This window comes from Garra rufa, chromosome 7 (assembly GCF_049309525.1).
Source record: "Garra rufa chromosome 7, GarRuf1.0, whole genome shotgun sequence".
NCBI classification, from domain to species: Eukaryota; Metazoa; Chordata; class Actinopteri; order Cypriniformes; family Cyprinidae; genus Garra; species Garra rufa.
In genome coordinates, this window is record NC_133367.1 from 20,665,672 (window position 1) to 20,690,009 (window position 24,338).

Below are 24,338 nucleotides of genomic sequence, written 5' to 3' on the forward strand. Positions count from 1 at the left end.
CGTTTCCTTTACCGTTGATGGAGGACTGTGTTGACAATGTGGGTTCGGCGCAGTTTGTGACAAAGTTAGATCTTCTGAAGGGTTACTGGCAAGTTCCCTTGACCGAACGTGCAGCCGAGATAGCCGCATTTGTCACTCCTGATAACTTCCTCAACTATACGGTCATGGCCTTCGGACTTCGTAACGCGCCAGCTACATTTCAACGGTTGATGAACTCCGTGCTAGCAGGGGTACAGAATTGTAAAGCATATTTGGATGATATTGTGGTTTATTCGTCGTCTTGGCAAGAGCATGTGGACACATTGACTACTGTCTTCACACGGTTGCGTGATGCCTCTCTCACCTTAAATCTGTCAAAGTGTGAGTTCGCAAAGGCCACTGTCACTTATTTAGGGAGACAGGTTGGTCAAGGACAAGTGCGTCCTGTTGCTCAAAAGGTGCAAGCAATTGTTGATTTTCCTGTGCCTCAGACCAGGCGTGAACTTCGCCGTTTTCTCGGCATGGCTGGTTATTATAGAGCATTTTGCCGAAACTTTTCCGATGTTGCTCTACCCTTAACTGACCTGCTTCGTTTGTCTCAAAAGTTTGTGTGGGATGCGGCATGCCAGCACGCTTTTAATGCTATTAAAACTTTGCTGTGTAGTGTGCCAGTGTTGGCCGCTCCGGATTATTCACGTCCTTTTAAAATTGACGTTGACGCCAGTGCTACGGGTGCAGGTGCAGTTCTTCTGCAAGATGATGCTGATGGAATTGAGCACCCTGTAGCATATTTTTCGAAAAAGTTTTTATCGCACCAAAAAAACTATAGCACAATTGAGAAAGAGGCATTAGCGTTGCTTTTGGCACTGCAACACTTTGAAGTGTACGTTGGATCAAATCCTAATCTTGTGCGGGTTTTTACCGATCACAATCCTCTGGTATTCTTGGCCCGTATGCGCAATGCAAACCAAAGAATTATGCGTTGGTCCTTATTTGTTCAAAATTTTAACTTGGAAATTTGTTATAAAAAGGGTAAGGAAAACGTATTAGCAGATGCATTGTCTCGTTCTTTTGAATTTGTATAAAAAAAATAAAAATCAACTGTGTTGATTTTTCTTTGTGTGTGGGGATGTTACGTTCCTCGCATCTGCGCGATTTGCTTTGTGTATGTGCATGTGTTTTTGTGTGTGCAGGTGGCCCATTGGTGTAGTGATGGATCACGTGATTGCTGAACTTGGAGCCAGCTGATAAAAGGGCGGTGTTTTTGAAACATGGCGAGCTCATTCTAAGCGTGTGCGTCGAGGCGTGTGGAGCTCCGGATTCCAGTGCTACAATGGACCGCTAAATGTTTTCTTTTGATTTGTTTAGTGTCCGCATTCTGTTACCGTATCTTGGAGCGTAGGGGTGACCTGCCCTTTATTTTTGAATCATTTTTTGCGATGTGTTTTTGGTAAGGGAGGAAGGGAAGTTATTTGTAATTTTATTTTCTTTATTTACAGGTTATTTATATGATTTATTTTCTTAGTGGCTTTGTTTGTTATTTTGGCCTTGGGTCATCCTGAAACCAATGCTCCATTTCTTCATATATATTTTTCTTATCTAATTCTTTTTCATTAATAAATGATTTAACTTTATCATTTAGTGTTTGGTGATTTGTAGTATCTGGAATCCCGTCACTTACATGTGTGCGCGTCTGACCCCTAGACATCGGGTCATAACAGTACACAAACAATGTTCTCAATGCTGGAGTTCATGTGTAGAGACCCAGGCGATACTTCGAGCAAAGTTTCATGGTGTGTCGAGCCTTCTTAGTGTTGTAAAAATATCGATTTTGATGCACTCAAAGTTATGCCCCTAGTACTCCCATTCACTGACCACAAAACGAAATCACGGTCAATCTCAAAAACGGCCCGTTTGTCGTAATTATGCTTTTAGATATAAGTTTGTCTCGTTTACAGTAAAAAAAAAAAAACAGCCCAGGTTGCATTTTGGCAACAGTTATCCTTTAAGACCTTGAAGGTCTTTGGGTTTTCCGAATCCATCAACATCTTAATCCTCCCCCCTTTTTAATTTCCTGCCAAAGCGACATGCAGTCTGAGGCTTGGGTTTCGGCTAGAGCCGTGAGCCCCATTAGATCCTAATTATAATCACCTCGGACGCAGCTTGTGTTACACGCCGCATTGATCGGCCGGAGCGATTACAGGCGTCAGAATCGGGGCGGTGGCGTTAATGATCCCCACATATCCATCTCTGAAGTTCCCGTCGACCCATCAGAGAATGAAAGAAATAGCCTCACGTGAGCGTTTCTGGATTGTGTTCTCCAGGACGGTTGATGATATTAGCGGGAAAGGGAAGAATTGAAGGTGAAAAAATACTTACTGTTAAGCCATCTTTCCCTGCGCTCCTTCATTTTCTCTTTCTTCGACTGTTTCTTTTCTCCTGTGACTGAAAAACAAAAACATATGGATCAATACTGATTCATTTTACAAAGATTTTACGCATTTAATGCGGTCAAACACTTAAAAATAAAATTGAAACATTAATGATCAGTATTCTCAAAAGGAGAAAAGAGAAAAAGCTTTATTTATTTTAAAATGCAATGCAATTTGATTAGAAAATGCAGCAAAAAATAAAAACTAAAAGTAATAATCCATAAAAATAAAAAAGCTTTACAATAAAACATTTAAATAAAATGACATAAAATAAACCCATAAAAAGTTGAAGAAAAAAAAATGAGTAGAATATTACAGAAAGGCATATAATCAAAAATGGGGAAAATAATAGTACTTTTAAACCAGTGTTATTTTAGTATTTAATTATTATTTAGTTCATTTATTATTGTCTACTGAGCTTAAATTTATTTATTTTCTAATTTTTTTTTAGTAATTTTAATACTTACACTTCAACTTATTTCAGGGTTTTAATAAAAGCGTACAATAAAAAAATAGATATGTTAACTAAAAAAAATGAAAAGTATAAATATAGTAAAATAATAATTAAAAATAAAGCATTAAATAAAACATTAAAATGTGTAAAACATATGTATATATTACAAAAGGCATAAAAATAAAGTACATTCAAATAAAATAAAATGCATAAAATAAGGAGTCCTTAAATAAAAAGGGGCAAAAAATTGATAAAAACACATGAGAACACTGAAACACAAATTAAAATAAAATATAAATATTAAAATGCCATGAGGGAATTTGAAAAGCATTAAATGGAAACATGTAAAATAAATAAATTCGCAGAAAAAATTTGATTAAATAAATTAGCTAAAAATTGTAAAAGTTTCAGTTCAAACATTTCTAATCTTAAAAAAATAAAAGTATAGGTTTTTAATCTGATATTTATTTAATAAAGCCTTTTTTTATGTTTTCAGTTAAACACATTTTTGTCTTAAAAAGTAAAGTTTTTCATGTATAATTTTTTTTTAATTTCCGCTTTATTTTAATTAATGTAACCTATTTCTAATAATTTCAGTTTAAACATTATCATAAAAAATGTTTTTCATCTGATATTTATATTTTATTTTATTTGAGCTTTATTTAAATAATAAAACCTTTTTTAATAGTTTCAGTTTAAACAATTTTTATCTTAAAAAATAAAGTTTGCCATCTTTTTACATTTTTTTATTTGAGCTTTATTTTAATTAACCGTTTCTGTTTAAACATTTGTAATCTTAAAGTTTTTTTAAATCTGATATTTATATTGTATTTTGTTTGAGCTTTATTTTAATTAATAAAGCCTATTTTAATAGTTTCAGTTAAACAATTCTTTTTTTAATTTCAGCTTTATTTTAATTAATGAAACCTAGTTTTAATAGTTTCAGTTTAAACATTTTAATCTTAAGTTTTTCATCTGATACTTATATTTTATTTTATTTAAGCTTTATTTAATTAAACCCCTTTTTTTAATAGTTTCAGTTTAAACATCTTAAAAAATAAAGTTTAGGTATTTTATCTGATATTTATATTTTATTTGAGCTTTATTTAATTAATAAAACCTATTTAAGATTCTGTTTAAACATTTGTAATCTTAAAAGTTTTTTTTAAATCTGATATTTACATTTTTATTTTGTTTGAACTTTATTTTAATTAATGAAACCCCTTTTTTAATAGTTTCAGTTTAAGCATTTCTAATCTTTAAAAAAAATAAAGTTTCTCATATTTTATTTTATTTTATTTGAATTTTATTGTAATTAAACAATTCAAGACAGTTAAAACACTTTGATGTTAAAACCGTTCATCTGATATTTATATTTCAATTATTTTAGCTTCCTTTAATTGGTGAAACCTATTTTTAATTTCTTAAGGTTAGAAATGTTTAACCTGAAGCTAAGTTTTTTATCTGATATTTATATTTTATTTTATTTAAGCTTTATTTTAAATCAATACACTATTATAATAGTTTTAATTTTAGATAGCAGAAACAACAGTGGTTTAAACTAAAAAAGCAGATCAAATGCATAAGACTTTCAAATGATTCTTTGAAGAGGGTTTTATTTTTGATCTAAATGCAGTTGTTTTGGTTCATTGGGGTTTTGTTTTGTCTGCAGAGCATGAACTCCATGCACCTGTCAAAATAACGCCGCGGCAGCCAATCAGTTAAGGACGTGGCTGCGAAACACAAAGGTTGCAGGTTCAGTTCCCGACAGAAATGAGCAGGAACTGCACTGCTGAGATCACTAATGTGCTCCAACATCACTGTGCCCTTCATAAACGCACACAGACACTCTAAAATGACATGAAACTGCATTAGCAATGTGGTTAACTTTCTAATGTAAACCTGAAACTAACTGAGGGAGAAAAGATGTTCTGAAATGACATAAAAAGTCACTATTTTGAATCTAAAGTGAATATTAATGGCTGTGGGATTGTGTGTAGATTACTGTAGGATGTCTGTTGTTTCAACTGCATGCAACATCCTGTTCCCGGCTGGTGACGTCTTATCAGAGAGAGCATATTGTGTGTATTTAACGATTGTGCTGACCTCTGGGGATCAGATCGAGTGTAGCAAGGAATCTATATGTGAGTGGATCAGCGTAATTTCCATCTGACAGAGGTCATTCACAGACCACTCAGGTCAAACCACAAATAAACCTCTTTTATATGTCATGGACAAGGTTTACGTGCTTCATTTTCAGAAAAAATAATTAATGAAATCATATTTAAATTATTTTGCATTGAAAAAAAAAAAAAAAACCTATCACAAGATTTACATGCTTCACTTTTAGAAAATGCACATCCAGAGTTGTCCAAAAAAAAATTTTCATTAATGAATAAATTTTATTATAATATTCCAATTGTTAGTATAAATGAATAATTACTATTAATAGCAATATGTAAAATACAGAGAATTGAAAAAACAAACAAACAGAAAATGTCAAGATTTACACGCTTCACTTTCAGAAAATTCATATTGGATATTTAATAAAAAAAACTAAATTGTTATTAATATTTTTGTAGTGTCATAACAGTGCAACTGTTAATATAACTAATAATAATAATATTATTAAAAATAATATTTAAATCGTCATGCATCAAAAAATATAAATTTATCACAAGATTTACATGCTTCACTTTCAGAAAATGCACATTTCGGAGCTTAAAAATTTTTTTATTAATGAATTAATTTTATTATAATATTCAAATTTTGTTGTATAAATGAATAATTACTATTAATAAAAATATTTAAAATACAGAGCATTGAAAAAAAACAGAAAAATGTCAAGATTTACAGGCTTCACTTTCACACAATTCATATTGGATATTTTATTAAAAAACTAAACTGTTATTAATATTTTTGTAGTGTCATAACAGTGCAACTGTTAATATAACTAATAACAATAATAATAATAATAATAATAATATTTAAATCGTCATGCATCAAAAAATATAAATTTATCACAAGATGCTTCACTTTCAGAAAATGCACATTTCGGAGCTTCAAAAAATTGTTATTAATGAATTAATTTTATTATAATATTCAATTTTTGTTGTATAAATGAATAATTACTATTAATAAAAATATTTAAAATACAGAGCATTGAAAAAAAAAAAGATTTACAGGCTTCACTTTCAGAAAATTCATACTGGGTGTTTAATAAAAAAACGAAACCGTTACTAATCATTTAATAGTGTCATAAAAGTACAACTGTTAATATAACTAATAATAATTATAGTAATAAATATTAAAAATAATATTTTAATCACTGTGCATTAAAAAAATACAGCTTTCACGAGATTTACATGTTTTACTTTCAGAAAATGCACATTCAGATCTTCAAATAAATGTTATTAATGAATTAATTTTATTATAATATTCCATTTTTGTTGTATAAATGAATAATAATTACTTTTAATACAAATATTTAAAATACAAAGCATTAAAAAACAGAAAAATGTCAAGATTTACAGGCTTCACTTTAAGAAAATTTACATTGGGTGTTTAATAAAAAAAAACTAAATTGTTATTAATCATTTAATAGTGTCATTAACAACTGTTAATATAATGAAGAATAGTAATAAATATTCAAAATAATACTGAAATCTCCGTGCATTAAAAAAATTGTTTTCACATAATTTACATGCTTCACTTTCAGAAAATGCACATTCAGAGCTTCAACAAATTGTTATTTATATTTATTGAAAATTACTATTAATAAAAATATTTAAAATACAGAGCATTACAAAAAAACTGAAAAATGTCAAGATTTACAGGCTTCACTTTCAGAAAATTCACATTGGGTGTATAATAATAAAAAAAAAAAATGTTACCAATCATTTAATAGTGTCATAATAATGCAACTGATAATATAATTAATAAAAATAATAACAAATATAAAAATAATATTTAAATTATTGTGCATTGAACAAAGAAAAATATCACAAGATTTACGTGCACTTTTAGAAAATGCATGTTGGGATGATTGTTATTAATAATTTTAGTATAATTGTTAGTATAAATGAATAATTAATCAATTATTATTAATAATAAAATATATTTAAAATACAGATAATTGAAAAAAATAGAAAATGACAAGATTTACGTGCTTGACTATAATTGATAATAATAATAATATTGTTATATTATTTAAATTATTGTGCACTGAAAAAACAATCATGTCAATAATTAATAATAACAACACCAACAACAATTATTAAAACAATTTAATTATTGTGCATTGTAAAAATACAATTTTCACAAGATTTACATGCTTCACTTTCAGAAAATGTACATTGGATGCTTAATAAAAATTTATATTAATAATTAAATTTTATTATTCCAATTGTTTAATATATGAATAATAATTATTATTCTAATAAAAATAGCAAAATACAGACTATTAAAAAATAGAAAATGTCAAGATTTACATGCTACTTTCAGAAAATGCATATTTTGTTGTTTAATAAAAAAGACAAAATTGTTATTAATAATTGAATATTGTTATAACAGTTCAACTGTTCATATAATTCATAATAATATTTAAATAATTGTGCATTAAAATCATTTTTACGTGCTTCACTTTCAGAAAATCGGAACTTAAAAAGACCTTTTTTTATTGTTATAACAGTGTTACTGTTAATATAATTAATAACTTCACTTTCAGAGAATGCACATTTGGAGATTCATAAAATGGTTATAAATAAATTAATTGTATGATAATATTCCAACTATTAGTCTAAATGAATAATAATTACTGTTGTAATAACAATGAGTATATTACAGAGCATTGAAAATTCCAAAATGCAAACTGGATGTTTATTAAAAATGATTCAGTTGTTATTAATAATTTAATATTATAATAACAATCTGACTGTTCGGGTAATTCATAGTACATGCTATTAATTACTAGTAATAATTGAATCACTATGAATCAAATCACCACAGAAACAACATAAACTGCCTTGTGCAACAGTCTAAAAACTGTTTAACTGACCGCTTGTCCAAAAATAACACAAATGCGTTAAACTGAGAAGCGCATGAAAATGAGTCGACCTCTGCAATTCCCATCGCCAGGGGAAAAACTCAGCTCAACAAGCTTCTGGTTGCCGAGCAACACAAAAGAGTGTTTGTGTGAGATATTTGATCATGAAAAACGCCTTCACAGCTCTGCAGAGATGCAGTCACTGAGAGACGGGAGGGTTTGACAGCCTTGCTGACCTCAGTGACCTCTCTCGCCTGCCTGTTCATGTTCATTTCTGAATACATATAAATTTTAAGCTGAGCTTTTTGGTCAAAATCAACATCTGTATCTTTAACAGTAGTACCGCCACGGGGGAAATAGCAGGTGGGGTTGAGAGGACAGAAGCACATGAGGTCACATATCATTGCACAAACAAAAGAAATAATGTATAAATTATGTTTTGCACAAAAAAATAAAGCATATTTTAAATCACAATAATCACAATTACAGATTTGTAAAACCATATTTTTAGAATTTTTTTTGTTACATTCAGTGTTAGATTAGTTTAAGGAAATATCATTTTTTCCAAATAAATTCATAACTAATCATTTCCTCGCACATTTCCTCGTTCCTTCTGACTTTTTATTTTGCGATTCTGATTTTTTTCCTCATACATGCAAGTTTATATCTCAAAATTCAGACTTTTTTCTCGCAATTGCACGTTTATATCTCGCAAATCTGACTTTTCTCCCCTCGCAAATGCAAGTTATTTTGCAATTCTGACTTTCTCACAATTCTGACTTTTTTTTCCCTTGCAAATGCAACTTTATATCTTACAATTCTAACTTTTTTCAAATGCGAGTTTTTATTTTGCAAATGCAACTAACTTTTCTCACAATTGCAAATTTATATCTCACAATTCAGACTTTTTTCTCGCAAATGGAAGTTTTTATGACGCAATTCTGACTTTTTTCTTGAATTCTGACGCAAATGTGAGTTTGTCAAAATTCTGAATTTCTTTCTCGCAATTCAGATTTTTTTTTTCACGCAAATGTGAGTTATTTTGCAATTCTGACTTTTCTTGCAAATGTGAGTTTATCTAAAAATTCGGACTTTATTCTCGTAATTTTGACTCTCACAAATGCGAGTTTATATCTCAAAATTCAGACTTTTTTCTCGCAATTCAGATTTTTTTTCTAGCAAATGCATGTTTATATCTCGCAAATCTGACTTTTCTCCCCTCGCAAATTGAAGTTATTTTGCAATTCTGACTTTCTCACAATTCTGACTTTTTTCCCTTGCAAATGCGAGTTTATATCTTACAATTCCAACTTTTTTCAAGTTTTTATTTTGCAATTCTGACTTTTTTTCTTGCAAAAAGTCTAAATTTTGAGATATAAACTCGCATTTGCAAGACTTTGTTCCTCGCAAATGTGAGTTGTGATGTCACAATTTTGACTTTCTCGCAATTCTCTTTTTTTCTCAGAATTCAGACTTTTTTTTTGCAAATGCAATTCTAACTTTTCTCACTATTGCAAATGTATATCTCATAATTCTGACTTTTTTCTCGGAATTCTGACTTTTTTTCCTCGCAAACGTATGTTTACATGTCAAAATTCTGAATTTCTTTCTCGCAATTCAGATTTTTTTTCTCGCAAATGCGAGTTATTTTGCAATTCTGACTTTTTTCTTGCAAATGTGAATTTATCTAAAAATTCTGACTTTATTCTCGTAATTTTGACTCTCACAAATGCGAGTTTATATCTCAAAATGACTTTTTTCTCGCAATTCAGATTTTTTTTCTAGCAAATGAACGTTTATATCTCGCATAGGGCTGCGCGATAAATCGCATGCGATTGTCATGCGTATCTCATCAGTAAAGCCGGGTCTGTGATTAGTAGTAAATCTCCATCACGTGCGTTCAGATGGCGAAGTATTTAAAACACTGAGCCGTAGATCACTGAAAAGCTACGCAATATCGCGTTCAAAATCGAATGCGATTCATCCACGATTTTGCAAGCGATATTGCGTAGCTTTTCAGTGATCTACGGCTCAGTGTTTTAAATACCTCGCCATCTGAACGCACGTGATGGAGATTTACTACTAATCACAGACCCGGCTTTACTGATGAGATACGCATGACAATGCGTATTTTGCAAATGCAAAATAAATTTTTTCTCACAACTGCAAATGTATATGTCACAATTCTGACTTTTTTCTCGCAAATGGAAGTTATGACGCAATTCTGACTTTTTTCTCGGAATTCTGACTTTTTTCTCTCGCAAATGTGAGTTTACATGTCAAAATTCTGAAGTTCTTTCTCGCAATTCAGATTTTTTTTTCTTGCAAATGCGAGTTATTTTGCAATTCTGACTTTTTTCTTGTAAATGTGAGTTTATCTAAAAATTCTGACTTTATTCTCGGAATTTTGACTTACAAATGTGAGTTTATATCTCGAAAATCTGACTTTTTTTCTCATAATTCTGATATTCTCACAAATGCAAGTTTATATATCGCAATTCAGACTTTTTTCTTACAATTCTGATTTCTTTTCTCGCAAATGCAAGTTTATATACTGCAATTCTGACTTTTTTTGAGACTCTGACAGAGTTTTGAGATGTAAACTCTCAATTCTAAGAAAATATCAGTGCTCAATCAATCATCAATCCTCCTCCTCAACATTGGACTTATATCTCACAATTGTGAGAAAAGTCAGAATTGCAAGATGTAAACTCGCAATTGCAAGAAAAAAGTGAGAATTGTGAGACAAAAAAAATTCACAATTACCTTTATTAGTCAGTGTTGGAAACGAGCTTCCATATATATCTGTATGTGCTTTTCCAAATTTTAATACGAAACACTGTTTTCACTAATTTCCCAGCCGTGCAAAGTGAATCAACATCTGTAATCCAATTGGAAAAATGTAGCCACATGAGCAGCACACATTTCTGTGCATTTATGTCTGCTATTTTGTATGCGTCAATCACTTTGAGATGACTGCCCTGTTGTGTGTGTGTGTGTGTGTGTGTGTGTGTGTGTGTGTGTGTGTGTGTGTTTCTAAGAGAAACAGCATCTCAAATGACCATCATCTTCCTGTGAAGGAAAGCTGAAACTGGACAGATTTGATGCAGGAGCCTCAAGAGAATAACATGAGAGTTACTTGTGAGTCTTGAACGATTACGTGTCATGTACACATCAAAACAAGTTTTCACTCAGCGTTATGAACACGCACAGACGTCTGTGTGTTTTTGTCTGTATATGGGCATGAAACAGCTTTGGACAAACTGCACAATGAGCTCTGTCCTCTGAAAACGTGTCTGGAAAGGAGACCTCGATAAGAGAGATAAACGTCATGTCCTGCAACCCACATTTTCCTACTATCCTATTTGTTCCAGACTGACAATCTCTGACAGAAAGACCTGCATGTAAAGTCCAGACACAAATGCCCTGGGCCTCTGCATCCTTCAATGATATGATAAGCACAATGTAAACAACTGTTTTTACACAAATGCCATTGGGAAAATGACAATGATGTGAAAAAGGGGGAGTCTGAAACTCTTAACATTATTTTATCTTAACATATTTCATTAACATATTGCATTAAAAGTTGCATAGAACAAAATAAGAAATATATATATATATATATATATATATATATATATATATATATATATATATATATATATATATATATATTTCTATATTATATATAGCATATTATACATTTACCACAATTACACAAGTAAAATCGAGTAAGTACATTTATGGAATGTAAAATGTTTGATAACAGGGCTGACAATTTATTTGGTAGAATTTTGATAACAGGGTTGAATACTAGATAGACATACAGATGGATATATTTTTGTGGTAACAGGTTTGAATAATGTGTGGATGGATATAATTTTTTTGTAGAATTTTGGTAACAGGATTGAAAAGATAGAACAATAGATACAACGATAGACAGACATAATTTTTGGTCAAATTTTGGTAACGGTTGAATAATGGATGATGGATGGATGGATATTTTTTGGTTGAACTTTGGTAACAGGGTTGAATAGACACAGACAGTAGTAGATAGATAGATAGATAGATAGATAGATAGATAGATAGATAGATAGATAGATAGATATTTTTGGTATAATTTTGGTAACGGTTGAATAGACAGATAGATGGATAGATAGACATGGTTTTTTGGTAGATATTGGTAACAGGGATGAATAGATTTATAGATGGATAGATAGATATATATGATTTTTTGGTAGAATATTGGTAACAGGGATGAATATATTTATAGAATGATAGATAGATATGATTTTTTGGTATAATTTTGGTAACGATTGAAAAAAATAGAACAATAGATAAAACGATAGACAGATATAAATTTTGCTAGAATTTTGTTAACAGTTGAATAATGGAAGAATGGATTTTTTTTTGGTAGAATTTTGATAATAGGGTTGAACAGACAGATGGTCAGATATATATATAATTTATTGGTAGGATTTTGGTAACGGTTGAATAGACAGATAGATGGACAGATAGACATGGTTTTTTGGTAGAATATTGGTAACAGGGATGAATAGATATATAGATGGATAGATATGATATTTTGGTAGAATTTTGGTAACGGTTGAATAGACAGATAGATGGATAGATAGACATGGTTTTTTGGTAGAATATTGGTAACAGGGATGAATAGATATATAGATGGATAGATAGATATGATATTTTGGTAGAATTTTGGTAACAGGGTTGAATAGATAGAACAATAGACATTTTTGGTAGAATTTTGGTAACAGAGTTGAATAATGGATGATGGATTTTTTTGGTAGACTTACAGGGCTGAATAATGGATGGATGGATATATATCATTTTTGGTAGAATTTTGTTAACAGGGTTGAATAATGATGGATGGATATAATTTTTTTGGTAGAATTTTGGTAACGGTTGAATAGACAGATAGATGATAGATATGATTTTTTTGGTCAAATTTTGCTAACAGGGTTGATTGATGGACGGATAGATATATATGATTTTCGGTAACAGGGTTGAATAGATTGATGGACAGAACGATAGAACGACAGATAGATAGTGAATTTAATTTAGATATAACTCAGTAGATGCTAGCTAATTTAAGATTGGATTTTGGTTTTTAGTTGTTGATGAACATATATAACCTATAAGTTAAAGAAAAATATTTAATGACACTATTAAAAAAAACCTTGCACAACAGCGTTGAATGGATTGAGATTTACGTCCTGCTAGGCTGCAGAAACATGTTAGATGTCTTGAGCATCACAGTTTTCCTTCAAATATGATGACTTTGAAACTTACACTTAAAGTATAATTTAAAACCAATTTCAAAACGACCATAATCTGCTATTTGCAAACCAGTTTAAAAATGCAAAAATCAAAACTATTTCAAGACATTTGTTTGCCAATTTCCAGTCCCTGCCTGATCCACAAGCAGTTTCCACACCTTCAACCATTCAAAGCCATCACTAAACCGCTCTCAGATCAGAAACAACCCCGTCAGCGAGTCGATCCACCACAGAAATAACAACATAGGTGTTTTTCTGCTGTATCTGCCCGATAGGGATCTCCGACCCTCATATCTCCCTGCACCACTCCTGATGCTGGAAACCCAATCTCGCCTCTGCATCCGTCTGTTTGCCGCAAACCAGGGATAGGGAAAAAAATCCATCATTCCCACCACATCCATTCCAGAGAGAGCATCATGTTCAGAGAGCTGGCTGAAACGGACACCGCCAATTAGGAGCAGACCGAACAACCAGGCTGCCCTTTCCTGCCCCTCTGCACTTGCACTTCATCTCCCCGTCCCGCCAGCGTTGTGAAGAGAGGTGGCAGGGCGTCTGGGGAGCTGAGTTGGAGGTGAAGGAGGTGAATTTCCAAGGTCACGCCGAGACACCGATACCCCCAATTAAAGAGACGAGAGATCTCGTTCTGTCAAAGCAGTGCCACGGGCACATCCATCCTCTAAGTTAACCTCGCTCAAGCGCAGCCACAACTGAGACACATTTAACTAGATCTTCAAACTATATAAATGAAACATAAAAAAAATTTAATTGTAATATATAAAACATTTATTTTTAATTGTCTGACTGATTACAAAGCACATACAAAAAAAGGATATTATATATAAATATTTGCTTATTTGTTAAATGTACAAAACCTATAAATAACACAAATTTAAAAACAAAACATATATTACTCAGACTGAATATTTATATACACATATAGATGTGTGTGTGTGTGTGTGTGTGTGTGTGAGATTCATTTATATTTGGAATATTAATTTAAACAATAAAAATAAATTATTTTAAAAACTATTTAATTTACTGAAATAAACAACAAATCAAGGACATTTAATAAAAAAATATTTTAATAAAAAATAAATTATATATTTTTAAATACTATTCTTTTCAATTGTTTGTGTGCGTGTGTGATTAATTTATATATGAATAATTGCAACATTAAAAATAAATTTGTATTTTACATATATTTTTTATTTAATTAAAATCATGCTACTTCTTTCTTTTAAAAACAAATTTATTTAAAAACACTTGAATTTATTAAAATACTAAAAATAAAAACATTCTGTGTGTGTGTGTGTGTGTGTGTGATTAATTTATATGAATATTAATTTAAACATTAAAAAAATACATTTGTTCAATTCAATTAAATAAAAAGTTTATTTGTATAGAGCTTTTCACGATACAAATCGTGGAAAGCAGCTGTACAGAAAATTTAGGTTTCTACAATAATATTTGTATTTTATATATACATTTTTCCAATTTAATTAAAACAATTTTATTAATTTCTTTTAAAAAATAAAAACAATAATTCAAGGATATTAAATTACATTTAATAAAAATAATTTTTTATTAAGAATAAGTCATTTTTTATTCTTTTCAATTATATACTGTATGTGAATGTTTGTGTGCGTGTCTGTGATTTATATATGAATATTATTTAAAAATAAATTTGTATTCTAGATTAAATTTTTTCCACTTTAAAATCTTCTTAATTATTTCTTTTAAAAACAATTCTGTGTTATATTCATTTATATATCATTATTAACTGAAACATTAAAAATAAATGTTAATTTTATAAATGATTTCTTTTAAAAACAATAAATGAAGGATAATTTCATTTTATAAAATGTGATTTATATATGAACAACAATTAAAAATATATTTTCTATTTTATATATTTTTTAAAAAAATCTAATTAAAATCATTTAAATATTTTTTAAAACAACTTTATAAAAAACAATTTAATTTATCTTAAAAAAAGTTATTTTTTAAAAAATGTAACAATTTAATTGATTAAAACACTTAAAATAAAACCTTTTTATATTACATGTGTGTGTCCGATTCATTTATATATATATATATATAAAAAATTATTTAAACATAAAAAAATTGTATTTTATATCATTTATTTTAATTTAATTAAAACAATTTTAATGACTTCTTTCAAAAACAATTAATTAAAAAAAAAAACAATTAACCCAGAATATTAAATACTCACATTTAATAAAAACTAACATTTTTACATTAAAAATAAATTTGTATTCAATAGATTTAAATTATTTATTTTAAAAACTATTTATTAAAAATAAATAATTTATTTAAAAAATATTGTTCTCAAATATCTCCTAATTCATGAATATGAATACGTTTTCAAACAAGTAATTGATATTAGTAAAATAATATATTGATTAATTGAAAAGAATAGAAAAAATCACAAAATAAGAAAAGAATTTGTATAGTATTATCTAAATGAAGAGTAAAATAAAGTTATGCTGATGTTGTGCATTTAGGACACATGAAATGCTAGATATGAACAATGAAATGACATTTCCACCACAAACCAAGACAAAACATTACATATTCTCAGATGTGAAGGAAATTAAAGGATTTTTTTTTTTGCTTCTACCAATACTGAACAAATACAAATATATTAAAAGCACAACAAATATGCTTTAGGGAGTTTCTAAAAAAAGTCTACAGTACCAAAACTGCCAAGAATTCAAGAAACACCCACATACTAAGTCTGCATAATAAGTACAGTAAACGTACACTGTATTGTACTCTGCAGAAATATCAAGACTACTATAGTAGCCTAGGCCACAGTGAGTCATAATCTTAATAATCATAATCATAGTCATAATCATAGTCTTCCAGCTTTACTAGTCGTCTCATCTCTCAGTCCTGAAGTTCTCCTCAGGAGAAAGTGAGATTTGTTAGCGTGAGCAGCGGTGGAGTCAGCGGTCACGTCAATGCACTGATGCAGCAGCGCTGTGACGTTCACGCATGAGTTATTTATACTGCAGACAGCCAGGAATAGAACAGCCCTCCTTACCCAACCTCAATACTCAAACACAGATGACATTTATAGAGACCAATCAAAACTAGAGGACATGCGAGGTGAAAAACACTCTCACTTTCATCCCATCACATTATATGTTCATTACACTGCTTCAACTTTGCTTCTCGCTTACTTCCAGGGTTCGAACCAACAACTTTTCAGAGCCTGGATCTTACAGTTACAGCAGAAATCAAATCTTTGTTCACTGATTGTAAAAATCCAACGTTCAATACATGCTACAGTTGTTTCTTATGCACAATTTAGAAAAAAATATAATAGATTTTTACACAACTTAAAAAAACTGTTATAGTCTGCCATCTTGTGGCCACAAACGTGTGTGCATTTTTGGCAACAAGATTATGCATTTAAATACTCAAAATCTTTATTATAATTGCATTTAAATATTATATTTATGGTATAATGTAAGATATTAAATAGTATTATAATACTAAAAACAAAATAAACGATAAATTATGGCCTATAAATAGAATAAACTTTTTCATTTTGCATTATAAGTTCTTTGTTTTACATTTGTCAGAATCATAAAAATGCAATTACAGATTCAAATGCAAAACATAATATATTATGAATTATAATATTACAAAACTATATTTCATATATTTTGGAGTACATATTAAGATTAAATATTTGTAATATTCAGTTGAAATACATGTGTGTGGGTGGAAAAAAAACACATCTGTGCAAAACAAAAATGCAAATATTATAATAGACCATGTCAAATGAATATTAACTGATTATGGCCTATAAATAGAATGCATTAGAACACTTATTAAATAATAAAATAATATTAAATAATAAATAAAACATTTATTCTTCATTCCGCATTATATCTTTTCTTTGTTTTACACAATAAAAGACGAAAAGGCATTCATCAATTTTAACAATAATTATTTTACAATAATAAAAATGTATTATAATAATATTTTTGGAGTATGCACTAAAATCAATAAATTAAATAAATACTTGTACTATTTTGTTTAAATACTTGCATAACTAAAAGCAAATCTGAAAAAAATATATAATGGCATTATATTAGTAAAAGTAAAATAAATATTTAATATTCAATGATTATGACCTATAAATAGAATAAACATTTTTTTTTTTTTTTTACATTGCTTTATATTTAAATATGTTGAATATTTTGAATATGTAACGTTCAGTTAACCTAATGGTATAATTAAAAGCAAAAACTTTTGCAAGTATAATAAAATATTATATACTATATAAATATAATAGTATAACTCTTCTGTTTGGCATTACAAAAAGATAAAGTGCTCAGATTTAAATGCAAAAATATTGTGTGATTCTGATACTTTATTATAGTAAAAAATAATATTAATAACACATTTTTAAAAATCTAAATTAAATTACCTACATTTTTAAATAAACTCAAAATAAAAGTTTTAAAAACTTAATAAAAGCCTGATTTCAGACTCAAATGTAAAAAAAAAAAAAGAAAAAAAAAAAGATTTACAATACAATAAAATCTAGTTTATTTATTTATTTAATAATATATACACTACCAGTCAAAAGTTTTTGAACAGTAAGATTCTTAATGATTTTCAAAGAAGTCTCTGCTCACCAAGCCTGCATTTTTTTCATCCAAAGCACAGCTAAAATCTTTAGAAGTTTTACATTTTTGTACTATTTAAAATAACTGTTTTTAATATATTTTAAAATGTAATTTATTCCTGAGACTTTAAAGCTGGATTTTTAGCATCATTACTTCAGTCTTCAGTGTCACATGATCCTTAAGAAATCATTCAAATGTTCTGATTAAACAGTTATTATTATTATTATTATTATTATTATTATTATTATTACGTTAAAAACAGCCAAGTAGAATTTTTCAGGAATCTCTGATGAATAGAAAGTTCAGAAAAAATAATGATAAATGTTTCTTGAACAGGAAATCAACATATTAGAATGATTTCTGAAGGATCATGTGACACTGAAGAGTGGAGTAATGATGCTGAAAATGTAGCTTTGATCACAGGAATAAATTACATTTTAAAATATAAAGATTTTAAAAAAGAAAGAAAGAAATCTCACCTTTTTGTTCTCCTGCAGACTGTTTGTTTATGGTCACATTTGATGGTTCATCAATCTTTAGTGTTTGAACTAAAGACTCAGGGGAGATTTTAGTTCCAGCAAAAACTCCTGCGGGAAAACTGAACGCCTACGTGGAAAAACACATGAAGCAGAATAAAAAAAATATCTAATTTAGAGCAGGTCATCTGAGGAGAAATGACACTGGGAATACAATATACGACACTGACGTGAATATACCAAATGAACAACAATACAAACAAATGGCCATACCTTTGAATTATCGTTTAAACTGCTGTCAGATGTGTTGAGTTTTGCATCTGTTTTTGTGAGTTGAATGGGCTTCATCTGTATCTTCTCCAGATTACCCAGCGTGGGTTTGTTTTCGTGCTCATTTTGCAGCTTTACAGCGTCGTGATGCAGCTTCTGTCGGGCCCGTTTAATTTTCCCAACCATTCTGTCACGGTATAAGTGTTTTAATCTATATAGATAAGATGCCTACGTTTATACAGCGCGCAAACATTCAGCAAAAATCCCGCACGTGTTAAAATTGACAATTTGTTTGGTGTTACAGCTAATATTGTCCGTCCGAGTGAAAGTGAAACGGAAGATGAGTTCCGACAAAACTTCTCCTCAGACTAAAGATGCTCGTCTACTCTTGAAAATGTTGAGGTATAGTTTTCCCACTAAGTTTAAAACTTAAACAAACACTAATTTTTAACATAAAACACATAACAGATGACAAAAGTAATTACGTTTTTACGTTTTACATAATCTGCCATACGCTGCCTTACGAAAATTAACCACGGTTTTTATTATAGTAAAAGTGTACTAGCCATGTTTTTTTGGCGTATTAATTACCATTTGTACATTATAACCACAGTTTTATCACAAATACCATGGTTAAACTATGGTAAATCCAGTTGAAAAAAAAACAGCTAATACCAGCCTAGGCTGGTACTTAGCTGGTTTAAACTGGAAGCAGCTGGTTTTAGCTGGTGGTTTCCCAGCCTGAAAAGTGGCCAAAACCCCTCTAAAACCAGCCGGCTGACTAGCTATGACTAGCTGTTTTTTTCACCAGGGAAACCATGGTTAATTTGTGGTTACCATAGTTTAACTATTCACAAGGAATTAGTTTGTTCCTTCTAAGACCCTTCTTTCCTTCTTTCTTAGATGACAAGGGGGTGAGTACATTATCTGTAAATCTTTGCTCTGAAAGTTAACTACTCCTTTAATAGGAGACAAATAAACTGAAAACTTCAGGAGGGGGAAAAGCCTAAATAATTAACCAAACTCAAACTATCTACCGCATTACATCTCTTTCCTACTCAAAATAAAGAATAAAATAAACAACATAGTCTTACCTCCCTACTAGCCTCAAAACAGGAGAAAACTGAGGAAAAACAAAAGCACCCACCTCCCTACGTATGCCTCCTTTTGTTACACAGGTGATTCAACGAATTTACACATCATTAAAACAAACAAGGTTTCAAATAGCGTCGGAGGTACAACATGGCTTGAAAAACTAAAAGTAAACCACGAAGCATAAAAATAAAATTAATAATTAATAAATAACCACATAACATAGCACTCGGCCTAATTAAAAGTTTATATAGTGATTTATTTTTAAGTTCACAATATGGCTAGGCTAGTATGAGCATAATCAAGTGCAAGTGACATGCAGTCAACTACAACGGTTGAAGTTAATTTGAAAAGTGAATACTGTATAGTTTATCGTGGTAAATTTCAAACTAGACTAAAAATAAGGCATAACATTTTATTTTAGGATTTTAATAGTTAACGCACCGTAAGTATCGTAATTTATAGCGCTTACCTTTTCCTTCGTATCCGTCTTCTGGAAGTTGACTTTGGTGCGCGTTCGCAAATCATTTGATTCAATTCAGGACTTCGGTGCACATTCGCGAATCATTTGATTCAGTTCGGGACTTTATAGTGTGTGCACAAATCATTTCCTTCATTTCGGGACTTTGTAGTGTGTTTGCGAATCATTTGATTCAGTTCGGGACTTTATAGTGTGTACACAAATCATTTCCTTCATTTCGGGACTTTGTAGTGTGTTCGCGAATCATTTGATTCAGTTCGGGACTTTGGTGTGCGTTCGCGAATCATTTGATTCATTTTGGGATTTTATAGTGTGTTTGCGAATCATTTGATTCATTTTGGGACTTTGGAGCAGGTTCGCGAATCATTTAATTCAATTCGGGACTTCGGTGCACGTTTGCAAATCATTAGATTCATTTCGGGATTCAATTCGGAACTTCGGTGCACGTTCGCGAATTATTTGATTCATTTCGTGACTTTAGTGTGTTCGCGAATCATTAGATTCAATTCGTGACTTATGTGCGCATTCGCGAATCATTTGATTTATGTCGGGACTTTAAAGTGTGTGCACAAATCATTTCCTTCATTTCGGGACTTTGTAGTGTGTTCGCGAATCATTTGATTCAGTTCGGGATTCATTTCGGGACTTTGTAGTGTGTTCGTGGTAAATTTCAAACTAGACTAAAAATAAGGCATAACATTTTATTTTAGGATTGTGTACGTGTGTTCCTGCCGTCTGCCTGTGAAAAACCTGTGTTGTGGAAACTTATTAAAAGAAACTTTACTTTCTACTACGTGTTACGCTCTTCACTACACACTCTCGTGCGCGTTCTCGAATCATTTGATTAATTTCTTTTTGCCGTATTAATTACCTTTTGTACAGTATAAATCACAGTTTTATCACACATACCATGGTTAAACTATCGTTAGTGTAGCAAAGCCATGGTTAATTTGTTGTTACCATAGTTTAACTGTAGTAACCATGTTTTTAGTCTTATTTGTAGTAAAAAAAACTATGGTTAATTTTCATAAAGGCTGGTCTGTGCCTGCTCAAAATTCCGTGTAAAAATCTAATGCTGCTTAAAAGCCAGACAAAATTAAGCCAGCTCTGACAGTTTTCAAGATTTCAAGAAATAGCTGTATTTGGTGTGTAACAGCATTTATACCACCTCTGAGCAGCATTAAACATTGTCTGTAAAGACCCTAAGTAAAAATGAAATGGAAGATGAGTTCCATCAAAACTTCTCCTCAGACCGAAAAGGCTTGTCTGCCCTTGAAAATGTTGAGGTATAGTTTTCCAACCAACTGTAAACCTTAAACAAACAACACAAATTTTAACATAAAACACATAACAGATGACAAAAGTAAGAAGAAATGTAACTTCAATCGAACATGATGACAAGAAATGTCCGTTTTCACATAATGTTCATTTTTTGCTCCCTTACGAAAATTAACCACGGTTTTATTATAGTAAAAGTGTACTAACCATGGTGTTTTGGCGTATTAATTACCATTTGTGACCTTAGACCACAAAACCAATGGAAACTGAGATTTGTACATCATCTGAAAGCTGAATAAATAAGCTTTCCATTGATGTATGGATGTATTTGTTAGAATAGGACAATATTTGGCCGAGATACAGCTATTCTGTAAATCTGGAATCTGAGGAATTTCTCTGGAATTTCTCAAATATTGAGAAAATCACCTTTAAAGTTGTCTAAATTAAGTTCTTAGCAATGCATATTACTAATCAAAAATTAAGTTTTGATGTATTTACAGTAAGAAATTTCCAAAATATCTTAATGAAACATGATCTTTACTTAATATCCTAATCACTTTTGGCATAAAAGAAAAATTGTTAATTTTGACCCATACAATGTATTTTTGAGACATTATAATGTAATTTTAATCAGTTTATCATGCAGCATTGCCTGTTTACTCTGAATTTTACTCAGCCTTAACTCAGCGGCGTAAAGTTGTTTTTTTCTCATTTGTAATATGGTATTGGAACCTGTGTTGACAGCGGAAACAGTAAGTCCTTTTAAAATTATCTTTATTCTTTGATGAATATGGCAAATAAATACATACGTACATATATACACAAGCGAAACAGTTTACAGATAGTTACTGAACAATAATACAAAAACAGTATATAGATCCAGCTCATACGCAGCTTAGAAATACAAAAATATAACACTATTAGTCCAGCAGCATACATTTGATTTAACAAATGTCTTGAGATGATTTCGAATAATCTACTTTAAGTTCTCTTATACATACAAAAGTATATGTATTTTGACATGTATACGATGGTATACTGTATCCCGGTAGGTGGAGGTGGGAACAGACGGGGTAATTTTCACCGCCCTCCTTCTGTATCTCTGTGTAACTGAGTCTGGCCCCTGAGGTACTCCGGGGCCAAAGTAAGATTGTAATTGAGCCCTGGAGCCCATTCTCTCTGTACTTTATTCCAAAGGAGCAGTTAACACACACACCACTGTAAGTACTACTGAAATGGAGTGATACAATTAAGAAAGCTAAACAATTTCTATTGAATTATTTGTAAAATGCACAAAGCAAGACGTAAAGACTTGCCATGCATGGTAAAAATAACATTGGGTGAATCTCATATGAAATATCCATATGACTTTTGTCTTGTTTTTCAGTACTAATATCAAAACACTCCTAAATTAAGATTTTAGTTTTTTTCTCAGAAAACATGACTTAATATCTCAAAAGTAGATGTATCTTAATTTAAAAATGGTATATTTGTGCTGGAAAACAAGACAAAAATTATATTTTGGTGTGTATATTTAAGAAAAAAATCGATATTTTAGTCCTTAAAACAAACCAAAATAGGATTCATTCCTTATGCAAATATATGTATCTCATTGAAGTTATATTTAGATACAGCTCCCTACAATCACACAAATCTTAATAACAGTAAATAAAATATCTATAAAATTATTTGGCGTGCAAATAAACTAAATCTATAGCAACACAACTTTACCTTTACCTTTTAGTACATTATTACTGTATTTATTAAAACATAAGCATTCTGCAAACAAGAACTGACTGGGAAGACTTGAAATTGTTGCATTTTTTTTTTTTTTAGTATTTGGTATTTTAGTATTAAGTATGTCAGTTATTTGGTATTAGTATGTTTTAGTATTTCTATTATTTTAGTTATTCGGACATTAACAAATAGCGAGGAAGGAGGTATGCTGGTGCCGTCCTTAGACAGGAGATGAATGTGACGATATCCTACAAGGAAGAACAAAACGTGCTTGGTATTTAACAAAAGCTCCACGTATGATCAATTTTTGATGCATTTGGTGGAATGGAGACGTACCTGGCTGAATACAGGTGAAAGGGAGAGTGAATTGTCCCACAAAGTCATTCTTTGATGTTTTATCATAGTCTTCCACAACAAATCGCACCAGCGCCAATTCAGGGACATGAATTGTGAACTGAAGCGTGTCGTACCATACTGGGTTAAAACCTGCAAAGACAAATAGGTACCTGATATTAACTGAAATAGTAAATTGAATATGTGTCCTTTTAAAAATTAAGTCAACTGTCCCTTGTTTGTCCTGAACAGGTAAACTGGCAGCTGTTCTTCGGAAAAGTCCTTCAGGTCCTACGGATTCTTTGATTTTTCAGCATTTTTGTGTATTTGAACCCTTTCCAACAACGACTGTATGAGTTTGAGATCCATCGTTTCACACCGAGGACAACTGAGGGACTCATATGCAACTATTACAGAAGGTTCAAACGCTCACTGATGCTTCAGAAGGAAAAACGATGCATTAAGAGCCAGGGGTGAAAACTTTTGACTGGAATGAGGATGTGTACATTTTTCTAATTGAATATAAATATCACATTTTTTCATTTAGTACTGCCCTTCAGAAGCTACAGAAGATACTTACATGTTTCAGACAAAATAAGTTAAATTTACCCTGATCTTCAATTTCAAAAGTTTTCACCCCCAGCTCTTAATGTATCGTTTTTTTCTTCTGAAGGATCAGTGAGCATTTGAACCTTCTGTAATGGGTCCCTCAGTTGTCCTCAGCGTGCAAAGATGGATCTCAAAATCATACAATCATTGTTGGAAAGGGTTCAAATACACAAACATGCTGAAAAAGGT

General features: G+C 30.6%; 2 protein-coding genes across 2 annotated transcripts in view; both read right to left on the reverse strand.

Annotated features, from left to right (window-relative positions):
• The window catches only part of LOC141338293 (ribosome biogenesis protein SLX9 homolog), a 31,470-nt gene extending 12,548 nt beyond the window's left edge, over window positions 1-18,922 (reverse strand). The window contains exons 1-3 of the mRNA XM_073843833.1: window positions 18,623-18,922; window positions 18,353-18,479; window positions 2,359-2,424 (exon numbers count right to left, since the gene is read on the reverse strand). Of these exons, the coding sequence (XP_073699934.1) occupies window positions 2,359-2,424; window positions 18,353-18,479; window positions 18,623-18,805 (376 nt within the window). The 5' untranslated portion in view covers window positions 18,806-18,922. The remainder of the gene's footprint in view (window positions 1-2,358; window positions 2,425-18,352; window positions 18,480-18,622) is intronic.
• A 3,316-nt stretch (window positions 18,923-22,238) lies between these two features.
• The window catches only part of plcd4a (phospholipase C, delta 4a), a 28,480-nt gene continuing 26,380 nt past the window's right edge, over window positions 22,239-24,338 (reverse strand). The window contains exons 15-16 of the mRNA XM_073843832.1: window positions 23,544-23,693; window positions 22,239-23,455 (exon numbers count right to left, since the gene is read on the reverse strand). Coding sequence (XP_073699933.1) covers window positions 23,337-23,455; window positions 23,544-23,693 — 269 coding nt within the window. The 3' untranslated portion in view covers window positions 22,239-23,336. The remainder of the gene's footprint in view (window positions 23,456-23,543; window positions 23,694-24,338) is intronic.